The sequence below is a fragment of the Rattus norvegicus genome, chromosome 13 (assembly GCF_021556685.1).
Source record: "Rattus norvegicus strain SHRSP/BbbUtx chromosome 13, alternate assembly SHRSP_T2T, whole genome shotgun sequence".
Classification (NCBI taxonomy): domain Eukaryota; kingdom Metazoa; phylum Chordata; class Mammalia; order Rodentia; family Muridae; genus Rattus; species Rattus norvegicus.
In genome coordinates, this window is record NC_141546.1 from 27,122,469 (window position 1) to 27,136,855 (window position 14,387).

At 33.2% G+C, this 14,387-nt stretch overlaps 1 protein-coding gene across 2 annotated transcripts in view; it reads left to right on the forward strand.

Annotated features, from left to right (window-relative positions):
* Cdh7 (cadherin 7) overlaps positions 1 to 8,136 on the forward strand; it is a 153,061-nt gene extending 144,925 nt beyond the window's left edge. The window contains exon 12 of one of the 2 annotated variants that reach the window (XM_087580490.1): positions 5,916 to 7,634. In XM_087580490.1, coding sequence (XP_087436616.1) covers positions 5,916 to 6,409 — 494 coding nt within the window. In that variant the 3' untranslated portion in view covers positions 6,410 to 7,634. 2 annotated transcript variants of the gene reach the window in all.
* Positions 8,137 to 14,387: the final 6,251 nt, after the last annotated feature.

The following is a 14,387-nucleotide window of genomic DNA, read 5'->3' on the forward strand; positions in this document are numbered from 1 at the left end:
CTTTGTTTTATTTTGTCAAATGCATTTTGTGCACCTAAGGAGATGGTCATGTGATTTTTTTCTTTGAGGTTATTTATATAGTGGATCACATTAATCGATTTTTATATATTGTACCATCCTTGCATCCCTGATTTGAAGCCTACTTATTTATGGTGAATGATGGTTTTTATGTATTCTTTGATTTGGTTTGCAAAAAAATTATTGAGTATTTTTGCAACAATATTCATAAGTAAGGTTGGGCTGAAGTTCTCTTTTTTGGTTGGGTCCTTCAGTGGTTTAGTTTCAGAGTAATTATAGCTTCAAAAATGAATTAGGTAGTGTTCCTTCTGTTTCTATTTTATGGAATAGTTTGAGGAATATTGGTACTAGGTCTTCTTTGAAGGTCTGGTAGAAATCTGCACTACATCTCTTTGGTCCTAGGCTTTTCCAGGGTGGGAAGTTTTTAATGATTTCTTTTATTTTCCTTATGGGATATGGACCTATTTAAATGGTTTACCTCCTCTTGATTTAACTTTGTATGTGGTATCTTAATAGAAAACTATTCATTTCTCCTAAAGTTCCCAGGTTTTTTTTTTATTTCAGTTTTTGTAGTAGGATATGATTTTTTAATTTCCTCCATTTCTGTTATATCTTCTTCTTCACTTCTGCTTTTGTAAATTTGGATATTTTAGGGCTTTTCTACCTTGTTGATCCTCTCAAAGAACTAAGTTTTGGTTTTAGTAATTCTTTTTTTGTTCTCTTTGCTTCTTTTCATTTGATTTTGGCAATGACTTTGACTATTCCCTGCCTTCCAATCCTCTTGGGGTGTTTGCTTCATTTTATGCTAGATCTCTGAGGTATACTGTTAAGTTTTTTGTGTAAAATCTCTCCAGTTTATTTGCCAGGGCACTTAGTGCTATGAATTTTCCTCTTAGCACTGCTTTTACTGTGTCCCATATGTTCAGGCATGATGTTTCAACATTTTTATTAAATTTCAGGAAGTCTTTAATTTCTTTCTTTTTTCCTTAACCACATTATCATTGAATAGAGTTATTCAGTTTCCATGTCGATGTTTTCATTCTGTTTTTGCTGTTATTGAAGACCAGCATTAGGCCATGGTGATCTGATAGGGTGCATGGAATTATTTCAGTCTTCCTGTTTTGGTTCAGGCCTTTTGTTTTGTTACCAATTATGTGGTCAGTTTCGAGAAGGTACCATGAGGTTCTGAGAAGCAGGTGCATTTGCTGTTTTATGGTGAAATATTCTTTAGATATCTTTTAAATCCATTTAGTTCATAACCTCTATTAGTTTCATTGTATCTCTGCTTTAGTTTCTGTTTCAATGACCTATCCATTACTCAGAGTAGGGTGTTGAACTCTCCCACTATTATTGTGTGATGACAATATGTTTTTTGAAATTTAATAAAGTTTATTTTAAATGAATGTGGGTAAACTTGAATTTTGGACATAGACGTACATAATTGAAATTTTCTCTTGGTGAATTTTCCCTATGATGAGTATGAAGTGTCTTTCCGTATCACGCTTGAACATTTTGGGTTAAAAATTTATTTTATTGGATATTAGGATGCCAACTTCAACTTATTTCTTGGGACCCATACTTTTACTCTGAGATAATGTCTGTCTTTGTTATTGAAGTGTTTTTCTATTATGGAGAAAAATGCTGGATCCTGTTTTTGTGTCTAATCTGTTACCTTAAGTCTTTTTATGGGTGAGTTGCATCTACTAATATTGAGAGACATTAAAGATGTCTGTTGGTTCCAGTTATGTTTGTTTTTATACGTGGCTTTATGTGCATGTGGTTCACTCCTTTTGACTTTCTTGTGAGATGTTTGAAATATCTTGTCCTCTCTTTGGTATAGATAGGTACCCTTCTTGGGTTGAAATTTTCCTTCTAGAATCCTCTGTAGGATTGGATTGTAAATAAATACTATTTGAATTGGGTTTTTTCATGGACTACATTGTTTCTCCATCTATGTTGACTGAGAGTTTTGCTGGGTATAATAGCCTGAGTTGACATTTCTATTCTCTTAGATTCTGCATGACCTCTGACCAGGATTTCTGGTTTTTAATATCTCTGTTGAGAAGTCTTGTGTAATTCTGATAAGTCTATACTTTTATGTTACTTGGCACTTTTCCCTTGTAGCTTTTAACATTCTTTCTTTGTTCTGTTTTTCTGTGTATTTAGTGTTTTGATTATTATATGATGAACAGATAATCTTTTCTGATCCCATTTATTAGATGGTCTATGGTCTTTTTGTACATTTATGGTCATCTCTTTCTTTCTCTATTCCAATTGTTCTTGGATTTGGTCTTTACATTGTGTCCTGAATTTCCTGAATGTTTTAGGTTAAGAGTATTTTATGCCTTGAATTTTCTTTGACAGTTCTTTATTGCTAAGAATTACTTTCACTATTCTGTTTTTTTTTCATTTCCAGATGAGTTTGTGACTGGTTCTTTCCATGTTTTTGAATAATTGTGTAGGGATTTAGATTGGCAGTGCATTGAACCTGTAGATTGCTTTTGGTAGCATAGCCATTTTTAATATGTTATTCCTACAATTCATCACCATGGGAGATCTCTCCATTTTATTAGGTCTTCTTCAATTTCTTCCTTGAAAGATTTGATGTTCTGGTTGTGTAGATTTTTTCTTTATTTTGATGGAGCTATTCCAAGACATTTCCTATTATTCATAATTATTGTCCTAGGTGTTGTTTCCCTATTTTCTCTCTCAGCCCTTTTATCATTTGTGTAATGAAAGGCTACTGATAGGTTTGAGTTAAATTTATGTCCAGCCATTTTGCTGTAGTTGTTTATCAGCTGTATAATTTTTCTGGTAGAATTATCTTATCATCTGCAAATAGTGATATCTTGACTTGTTTGACAATCTGTATCTCCTTAATCTCAATTTGTTGTATTGTTGCTCTAACTAGAACTTTGTGTATTATATTGAGTAGATATTGTGAGAGTGGGCAGCCTTGTCTTATCCCCAAGTTTAGTGGGGTTACTTCAAGTATCTCTATGTTTAATTTTATATTGTTTGTCAGTTTGCTGTATATTGCTTTCATTATATTTGGGTATTGTTCTTGAGTTCTTGATTTTTCCAATACTTTTAACCTGAAGGGGTCTTCGTGTTCTATTTTTTCAAATGCTTTTATATCATCAAAGTAGATGATTATGTGATTTTTTCAGTTTCTTTATATAGTGTGTTATGTTAATGGATTTTTATATATTGAAACATCCCTGCATTCCTAGGATTAAGCCTAGTTGATCATGGTAAGTGGTTGTTCTGACGTGTTCTTGGATTCAGTTTGCTAGAATTTTCTTGAGTGTTTTTGCATAGATATTTGTAAATGAAATTGTACTAAAGTTCTCTTTCATTATTGGGTCTCTCTGTGGTTTAGGTAATTGTGGCTTCATAGAATGAATTAGGTAGTGTTCCTTCTGTTCCTATTTTATGAAATAGTTTGAGGAATATTGGTTTTAGGTCTTCTTTGAAGGACTGATAGAATACTGCACTAAATACATCTGGCCCTGAGCTTTTCTTGGTTGGGAGGTTTTCATTATTTTTTAAATTTTTTTTCTGTCAAATTTTCCTGTGTTTACACTCATGCGTAATAAAAATTTTGTGGTGTTTTGTAAGTCATTCAGTTTTACTTTCTTAATTTATTTTTTTATTTGATAATTTTTATTTACATTTCAAATAGTATTCCCTTTCCTGGTTTCCCATGCATAACCCCTCTTTCCTATCTGCCTTCCCTTCTTCTATAAGGGTGTTCCCCCTCCCCAACTACCCCATTCTTCCTGCCTCCGAACCCTGACACTGGGAGCCCAGCCTTGGCCATTTCATCTAGATTTTCCAGTTTTGTTTTGTTTTTTTGTTTTTTGTTTGTTTGTTTTGGGGGGTTGTGGGGGTTTGAGTATAAGGGTTTTTTTTTTTTTTTTTTTTTTTAAGTAGAATCTGATGATTTTTAGATTTCCTCAGTTTCCGTTGTTAGGTCTCCCTTTTCATTACTTTGTTAATTTGGATACTGTCTCTCTGCCCTTTGGAGAGTTTAGGTATGAGTTTATCTATCTTGTTGATCTTCTCAAAGTTTTATTAATTTTTTTGATCATTCTCTTTGTTTCTATTTGATTGATTTCAGCACTGACTTTGACTATTTCCTGCTGTCAACTCTTCTTAGATGGGTTTGCTTCTTTTTGTTCTAGGGCTATCAACAGTGTTGTTAAAGTGTAGGATCACTTTACTTTATTTAAGAGGACACTTAGTGGTATGAATTTTCCTCTTAGCACTGCTTTTATTTTGTCCCATAAGTCTGGGTATGCTGTGTCATCATTTTCATTAAATGATAGTAAGCCATTAATTTCTTTCTTAATTTTTTCCCTGACCAAGTTATCATGGAGTAGAGAGGGTTGTTGAGTTGCCATGGGCATGGGGTTTTTCTGTTTTGTTTTATTTGTTTATTCTGTTTTGTTGTATATATATGTTCTATTTTTTATTATTTTTTTTATTAACTTGAGTATTTCTTATTTACATTTCGAGTGTGATTCCCTTTCCCTGTTTCCGGGCAAACATCCCCCTAATCCCTACACCTCCCCTTCTTTATGGGTGTTCCCCTCCCCATCCTCCCCCCATTGCCGCCCTCCTCCCAACAATCTAGTTCACTGGGGGTTCATTCATACCAGGACCCAGGGCTTCCCCTTCCACTGGTGCTCTTACTAGGATATTCATTGCTTCCTATGAGATCAGAGTCCAGGGTCAGTCCATGTATAGTCTTTAGGTAGTGGCTTAGTCCCTGGAAGCTCTGGTTGCTTGGCATTGTTGTTCATAAGGTGTCTCGAGCCCCTTCGAGCTCTTCCAGTTCTTTCTCTGATTCTTATTGTTACTGAAATATAGCCTAATTTGGGGTGATCTGATAGGATTCATGGGACTATTTCAATCCTCTTTTATCTGTTTGGCTTATTTTATGACTGATTATATGATCAATATTGGAGAAGGTACCATGAGGTGCTGAGAAGAAAGTATATTCTTTTGTTTTAGGGTGAAATGAGGGACAGCCATTTTATTTAACCTGTTTCTAATCTACAAGCCATGACTGGCAATGTATTTTCAGTCTTAGGAGTCACTTGTGTTTAGTGAAGTCTCATTGAAAGATTGTTTGTATTGAAATGAGGATGTATGTATTTAATCTGTATAATATTAAATGTTGTAGTTTGTTCCTTTTGCTTTCCAGAGGAGCTGCATATTTCAACATTTAATATGTATTTTTATATAAGAAGAAAATTCAAATGTTAAAATGATTTTTTTCTTAAATCTTTGACAATTGCTGAAATTCTCATTGCCTGTTTTCTGTCTCTAGGTGAAGTACAGAATCCTGTTATTTCACACATTAAAATAGGACTTATTTTTTAATCTTTATACATGGTATGACATGCTAGATTTTATTAAACAGCTGAATTTCATAACAAGGATCAGACATTCATTTCTTCAAAGATCCAGATCAAATTCTGTAATATATTTCCATCTGGCATTGCACTTGTTAGACACAAAACTTTTATAAATGACATTTTGTCTTCCTACTTCATAGCAATTAAGAAATTAAAAGTCTCCCTTTGTTATATGTGTCTTTGAAATTATATTTTTTTTGGATTTGGCCCTAAAATTTGCTTTATCAATTATTTCATAGGTTAGAATGAGACATCAATCATGAGCGCGTGTAGAAAAGAGTTTTTTGATGTATAAAAATATCCATTTACACACATCATTTGACGTTTTAACTTATCTCTGCTATGAACTTCCATAAAACAGGGAAGCCAACCTCTTTGCTTACTAAGGCAATGGAATGTTTGAGTCCTACCACATACTGGACTCCTTTCTCAATGATCTGACATTTTTCTCTTTGCTGTCTCATGTTTCAGTGTTGATCCTCCTTATTGTCACTATGAAAAGACGAAAAAAAGAGCCTCTCATTTTTGATGAGGAGAGGGATATTAGAGAAAACATCGTCAGATATGATGATGAAGGCGGGGGAGAAGAAGACACAGAAGCTTTTGATATGGCTGCACTGAGAAACCTCAATGTCGTAAGAGACACCAAACCTCGGAGAGATGTGACTCCTGAAATTCAGTTTTTGAGTCGACCGACTTTTAAAAACATCCCAGATAATGTCATTTTTAGGGAATTTATTTGGGAAAGACTAAAGGAAGCTGATGTGGATCCAGGGGCACCACCATATGACTCGCTTCAGACTTATGCATTTGAAGGAAATGGCTCAGTAGCTGAATCTCTCAGTTCTTTAGATTCTAACAGCTCGAACTCTGATCAGAATTATGACTACCTTAGTGACTGGGGTCCTCGCTTTAAACGACTGGCTGAAATGTATGGAAATGGCCAAGAGAGTTTGTACTCATAGCCTTGGATCCTAATTTGGAATGTACTGAAGAAAAAGGCAGCAGAAAAAATTCAAAAGGGAAAGAAAAGTGGTAAATACTACATATAGTAAACAGGAATTCCACTTGTGGGACAAAAAGAGGTTGTAAATATGTTTCCATTTTTAACTGTTAAGGCCTTGTGAAACATTCACTAGGTTATCCAAGGGATTTCACTGACCACAGACTCTGATCATTTGTAGTTGTGTTTTTCGTTTGTTTGTTTGTGGTTCCATAAAAAGAAATACTTAGTAGATCGTGGATAGGTAGCAACTCTCCTATACCTACAAAGGCATCTAACATGCCTGATAAAGTAATGTCCTGTGTTGTCAGGGAGCCAAAGGCACCTGGCTCTAACTTTCATGATATCCTATGTAAGAAAAATAGAGTCCAGTGCACCATTCAAAAAGTCCTAGAACTTCTTGCCTATCAAAACTTGGAAGAATTTAATTTCTACTGGAGATTTTAAGATTGCTATAAAAAGATAGAGTTCAAAAGAATGTTATCACTGTTGGCACACAGAAATATTTTATTTATTAATATTTAAAATCTTATAATAACTTCTGTAAGTGAAAAACAATAAAAATCAATAATTTAATATTAATAAATTAATATAGTCATTGTTTTACCAATATACTATGTGCAGTGTTCCAAGTAAGAAAAAGGTAAATGAGTCTCCAAGTTTAAGTAGTTTTGAAACACTAATGTATGTAAGATTTAAATCAGTAGTTGCTGTCTATTTGTTAATTTTTATTATCTTCTAATTTGTACAGGAGAATATATTTTTATTGGCAATATAGTGTTGTGTTTATTTTGGAGCTTTAGCCACTACTCAGTTCATATTTATCTTACTGCCTCATGGTATTAAGCTCATATGCACGTGCTGACTTTTCTGCAGCTTGAACTACAGGAAGGTCATGAAGCATGGAAATGGAGAGACACAACACAACAGTTGAACATCCTTGCTACACACATCTCAAAGTAAAACACGGCTCCAAGGACGTACACATTGTCTTTCTGACCCACTAAAGTGTACAAAACTGTGAGAACAAAGTATTTAAATTTCAGTAAGACTTGGGGAATATTGAATTTTTCTTTGACATAGATACCAATTTCCAAAATCAACAGTTCTGTATGCTTCAAAGACTTTCAAGGACCCAGCCTTCTTTGCTGTAAACACATTAAGTAAAATACTGAAATTTAAGTATATTTTACAAAGTATGATGTTATTCATTTCAACCCATTGTGTCATGCAAGCACTGAATGATGTGTAAGTTCTCTAGTTGTTTAGATGTACCGAAATGAAAAGAGAACAATTTCTAGTAATCATGTGTATTTAGGTTGAGATGGATGTCTCAAAATCAAATGTCTTTTTTACACAAAATATTTCTACATATTTTTCCTAGATTAACCCTAGTTCGTTGTGCACATAATCAAGTAAGAATGAACTTTTTTTTCTTACTTTTTTGTTCCAAAGTTAGCTAATTGTTCAGTTCAGAATAAGCATATAGATTGTGAGCACTGTGTATGAATTGTGTGCTAAAAGTCCTCCTTTGGAGACACAGAAATCAGAATTATTCTGTTGATTAAATGAGGAGAAGCTATATAAGATGCTGTAACTTGCAGTCCACAATTAAAACTGGGGTATGTGAAAGTGGCCTTCAGCTTCATAATCTCAACAATTCAATAAATTGGCTAATCATATACAGTCCTTAAATTGAATAAGTTATTTAGACATTGTTCCATGACTAGACTGCTATATTTTCCACTGTATTCAGAGACTTAGGTATAAAGTTTTACAAGAGAGGAAAATATCCTGTTTATAACTCTTAGACAGACCTGAAATTTCTTCAAATTAAACCAAATATGCCTTCCTAGTTTAATAAATTCATATATGGTGCAGGAACTATGTAGATGCTGAGTCTGCAAAATGCTGAAAAAATAGTTCATAACATGCCCCTCATATCTGAAAGACCATGAGATATTTATTGCAGTGTGTAGTGGTGTCAAAACTGCTGATTTTCATATACATGACCAAATAATATTGTAGTAAATTTCAGCTAAAGGAACCTTTTTTTCTGACACAGATTTTCTGACCTTGAAATTTGAATGGATTTTACATTTTGCTAGTGGTAGCTCAAGAAAAGGATGGTTTATTTTGACTACTGGTTTGACATTCTTTGTATCTATCACAATATTGTTTCATTTATATTGTAGTTTATGAAATTGCTAAAAAGAGATTGGCAAATGTCCTTATTATCAGTGCAACTTACATGATACACACAAATTTAACAGCAATGGGGACAGGACTGTTATTATTAAGTTAGCTTGCGTTTATATTATAAAATTTAATAGTATATCTGACATACTAATACATTAGAGTTAAGAGATTGCGTCAGTTGACTGAAGAGATGAATTATTACACAAATTTAGGGATTTCCCAAATTGTATTTCAACACATATTTATTATTTTGTGATTTATCATTGTACTTTAAACAAATGTCTCTCAAGAACCATTATATACCTTAGTCTCAAAATTTACTTACATTAATATGATTTTCATGAGTTTGATATCTGCATAATATGGAAACTTGGGCAATTCAGATAATGATATATTATCTGCTAAAAAGATTTTATTTGCTGTCTGCAAATTTCCCCTTTGTTTCCTTTTACTTTTGAAACCTGGTCCTGTCTATACCACAGGGTTGCCTCATACTCATAGCAATTCTCTTTTCTCAATCTCTATTCTACCTGAATTAACGTGTTACAGGAACACACTTGACTTCCATACCCAAAATAATCCATCACACCATAACTCATCATTATTGATATATTTTTGAATAATATCAAATAGTGATGTTAAAAGATCTGCTAAATTCTATTCTTAATCAGAGATGCACCATCAAGAGTAATTGTGGTACAAAGGGACCAAACACTTCCTTGTAAGAATCGATGTTTCAAAAATTTGTAGTTTAAAAGAATAGGGCAGTAACTCATATGTTTAAACATCTCCCATTTGTACATCACAGTAATTCATTGTCTTCAGTTAAATGTTTATTTTGAACAGTTTGATTTCTTTAAAATCTAAGTTCATTATTATTGCTACGTACATCGAAAAAAATGCACATTTAATTCAGAGACCTCCTGAATTAAAATTTTTGGATAATTTAAAAAATTATAATTATAATTAAAAAATATAAATTACACATTGTCAGCTACAAACCAAAATCAAGAATAAGTTCACATATAAAGAAATTGACAGGCAGGAGCTGTCAGTGCACAGTATCAGAACAGTGTATCAATAATCAATGTACTCAATGGACCTGGACTCTTTGTTATAAACATCTCCTGAGACAAATTAAGTTGGGTCTGGATACAAGAATAGGCAGGGCATACAAACATTGTTTAATGATATGGATATGATGGTTCTACCCTCCATAAACATTTTTAATTACCCTAATTCTAAGTATGTTTAATCCATAGTTTCCTTGGTAATATGGTAAAAGTGTTAAAGATACAGTCAACATCTGTCACATGATCCATGAGGAAAAATAGAAATGCCAATGCAGTACTCAAATGGTGACCTGAGAGAAACTGAAAATAAGCTGTGTAATACATTATGAGAGAAAAAAATTTTTTGTTTTAACATTTTAAACACTCTAAACACTAGCAGGAAATATTAATCATGTTTTTAAATTAAACATGTCATCTGTTGACTTACACAATATTTTAATTGCTCAATGGTATTATTCAATCACTATTTACATGTTTATTTATAGTTAATCTAAATTTAATTATAGTTGATAAACACTTCATCTTAACTCTTTCAGGTCAGAGACAGCTGAAGGCAAGAAAACGACATGGTAATTAGTACATGAGTTCATCTACTTTGTGTTAGTCTACACATATTATGATCTTAATGAAAAGACTAAATTATTCATAATAAATAGTGAGCACATGTAAAACAGTACATAAAATGTTGGCAGGTGAATTTAATACAGTCTTGTGTGGTAAGTAAATATAATTGATCAAAATTGAGAGTCAAACTCCAGTGCCTTGTATATAATAAAGATTAAGAAAGAATTTATACCCTGCACAGATTGAATTTAACTGGATTATGTTGCAAAGAATATGAGTAATATTTAAGTCCATGGTTAGGAACCAAAGAGAGAAAATTCCAAGTATAAGTTTCAAGCATAAATCAATGTGTATGATAGTCCCATACACTTAACTTGCAATGCTGATTTCTATAGACTTGGTTTACCTGAAATGTATAAATGTGTAATAGTGGAAACATTGAGAAGTTTGTCTGAAGCAAGTGTAAACAAAGTAGTAGAGAGGCAGCTGGCTAAGGAACTACTTTGTTTCTCATGTCAGATTTAATTATATGTTTTAAAAATACAATTTATATTGGTAGAATGAGATTGGTTGTTAAGGAAGAACACTTAGATGAACAATATATAATTGTCACGATTTGCCATGTAGATGTGATCTCATTTTTAACATGAGATCATGAAAAAGGATCAACTTTTGTGAAATGCTATAAGCCCCCATGAATATTAGTTAGCCAAGGTCAATAAACCTATACAAGAGCCTCTATGTAAGCATACAAATCTGAAGCAAAGACACAAGTGGTTTCTTTACACTGCTATATCTCAGTTATTAAAACAGAGTGAGGGATCATCTTATTTGTTTAAAACCTCATGAGATTAAACTGATCAGGGTTAAATTTCCTAAACATCCCCAGTGGCTCAAGCTCTAAGATGGAAAACTGATAAGTGGGACCTTATGAAACTGTAAAGCTTCTGTAAAGCAAAAGACACACAGTCGATAGAAAAAATCAGCAAGCTGTATATTGGGAAAAAAATCTTGAGCAATTCTACATCTGATAGAGAGCTAATATTCAAAATATATAAAGAACTCAAGAAGCTAACCTTCAATAACACTAAATAGCCCAATTGAAAAACTGGGCACAAACTAAACAGAGCATTCTCACCTGAGGCATCACATATAGCTGAGAAGCACTTAAAGAAATGTTCAAAGTCCTTTAGTCATCAGGGAAATGCAAATCACAATAACCCTGAGATTTAATTACATTTATTTTTATATAATGAATTCAGACAATTACTGAATCCTAAAGCAGGTCATTGGTCTAGTTAACAGAAAATAGACTCAAATTCTGCTAGAGTGTTTTACAAGCATCTGATCTCAATAACTTACAAAAGTTAAACTATCAGTGTCCATAAGGGATAATCAGTCAGAAACAATTTTTCTTCACTCAGGTCATAACTAGGTGGAAGACTGAGGCTTTCAATGTTTCCCAGTATTACCACAGAACAAAATATAGCAAAATATAGGGGAAGCAATAATTTTCACAAGTCGGTTTGTCTGTATGCACCCACAGCAAAAGAAAAAATGAGATTCTAAAGAATTCAGTAATTTTTGTCATACACACACGCAGAATGCACTCAAAACACACACACACACACACACATACACACAAACACACACACACACACACACATACACACACAGGTGTCTCACATAGATTCAAATGCCTTCCAGTTTACAAATATATGTGATTTAAAATGTCATGAAACACATATATGACTTAAAATTTTGAGTTTATACAGACACTTGTTTTAAATTTTCCATAAACTGGTAAACCTATGGACCTAAAAAATATTTGAGGGTGACATCAGAACTGTACAAAGCAACTCTTCAGAACTAGTGTTACCGAACCACCTGGAAGCCTCACAATAGCAGTGGAGCTCCTCCAATGAAAAGGAGAGCTCGGTGGCAATAGGACAGTGAGTTTCATTGCACTCTTGTCTACCTTGTCCCTTTGCAGATTTATCTCTGACACTGAGCATTGAGGATTAATGATGGAGCTCCTGTAACATTCTTCGCATGTGTGTGCACTTTTTTGATTATGTTTGCATACCCTTTTACATATGGACCTTCAATAGAGAAATGTTAAACCTTTGAAACTTCATACTAATGTTATCACTATATTAATCATTCATCATTGAGAAGCAGTAAGTAATACATTTTTCAGATTACTGTTTCTGTCACTTAAATCCTGATTGTAGAGTATTAATAGGTCAAGGAAATGTTATGGTTTTTAGGCAGTTTCTTTAGTTCATTTATGGACTGATAAGTTACAGTTATTAAACTTAATGCAATTTGTAAGCATTAATTTTGAGTACTGAAATATTTTTTGACAAATAAACCAATCTAAGTACCTTGATCCCTTAAATAAACATAAACTGTATGTAGAAAAAAACATTTAGCATCATCTTTAGCAGCCTAACCTTACTCAGAGCTCATTTGATAGATCTGCTTCTTCTTCTTGGCAAGGAATACCAGTTTATGAACACAGCCATGATCCTTTTGTCATCTTGTGCTCTTGGATTTATGTGAGATGTTCTTATTGAATCTTCGGTGAGGGCAGAAAATAACTAGAACTAATTTTCATATTCACAGTATAAAATAGGTTAAATTATTGTGAATTTAAAACATCAATAAAGTTGTACTTTCTGTCTTTTCTAACGTAGTATAGAGGAACTACATGAGCAAATACAGAAAATTAAAGAGAAGAATCTTGTTTTGATAATTTGGAAAAAAATTAATGTTATTTCCATCTGATAGTTCATGTTTTAGAACAGAAAGTGTGATTTAAATTTTAGGTTCAAATATTTCACTTCTACTGCTGAGATCTGGATTGCTTAAGAAACATTTCGGACACTGATCTTTGTCAAAGAGGGCTAGTTTCTAGAACACAGCCTTCCCCCTCCCCCAAGACTGATCAATCAGGGACACAGTATAGACTTGTGAGCAGAAATGTGACACCAAGTTGGAATCCTATAAAACTTTTAAAACTGAAATCCGCAAGCATTTGTGCCAAGTTATTCTACCATTCAGGATTTAGGGATAAAAAAATAAATGTTCCTTAGGAACATATCTTTGTTGTACATTTATCCTCTTCACGTTGGTTGGGTTATTCAACTGTACAGGAAACTTGCTTTACCTAACATTCATGTCATAATTCACTATTCCGGACACCAATTCGCATGTGCATGTCTCTTTCTACCAAATAAGAAATCAGTTTTCAGTGAAAACTTGGGCACTTTTATTTACCATACTGAAAATGGAAAACTTATTTCAAATACCTTTTTGTATTAGTGCAGCTGTCTCTCTTATGTTGGGATCCATCGTAAAGGCAGCTTATCATACATAGGTAGAGACAGTTTATATTCAAGTGTATTGTAGCTAACTATACAAAACTATACAAAAGAGGTCTAACTGACTTCTATTGTTTCCAAAAACACCAAGGCAAAAAACATAGCAGAATCAGCAATTACCCAAATAAAAATCATTACTATAGAAGAGAATTACTATATAATAAATTTCCTTGTAACATCAGTAACAGCTTAAAATGGCTGGTTAGCCAGGCATCAGTTTTCTAGGTCTTAACACCTACGTCAACTTCATGAAAAATGAAGACATAGTATGTGCACTGAGTAGTTCTCCCATTTCTTATCAAGATACTTCAGAAATAAGAAAGAGTATCAAGTATCAGAAAGTCACAAAATATTTGTAAAATGGTGTTTAAAGATAGCATTCTTATTTATAAGACGCTGAAAAGAACCCAGATGCCCTTCAATAGAGGAATGGATGCAGAAAAGGTGGTACATCTACACAATGGAGTACTACTCAACTTTCAAAAAAATGACTACATGAAATTATAAGGCAAATGGATAGACCTAGAAAATATCATCAAATGAGGTAACCCAGTCAAAAAAGAACACACATGGTATGCAGTCACTGATAAGTGGATATTAGGCCAAAAGCTTGGAAAACCTAAGAAAAAATTCGACAGATCATATGAAGCTCAAGAACAAGAAAGACCAAAAGTGGATGCTCATTCATTCTTAGAAGGGAGAACAAACTACTACACAT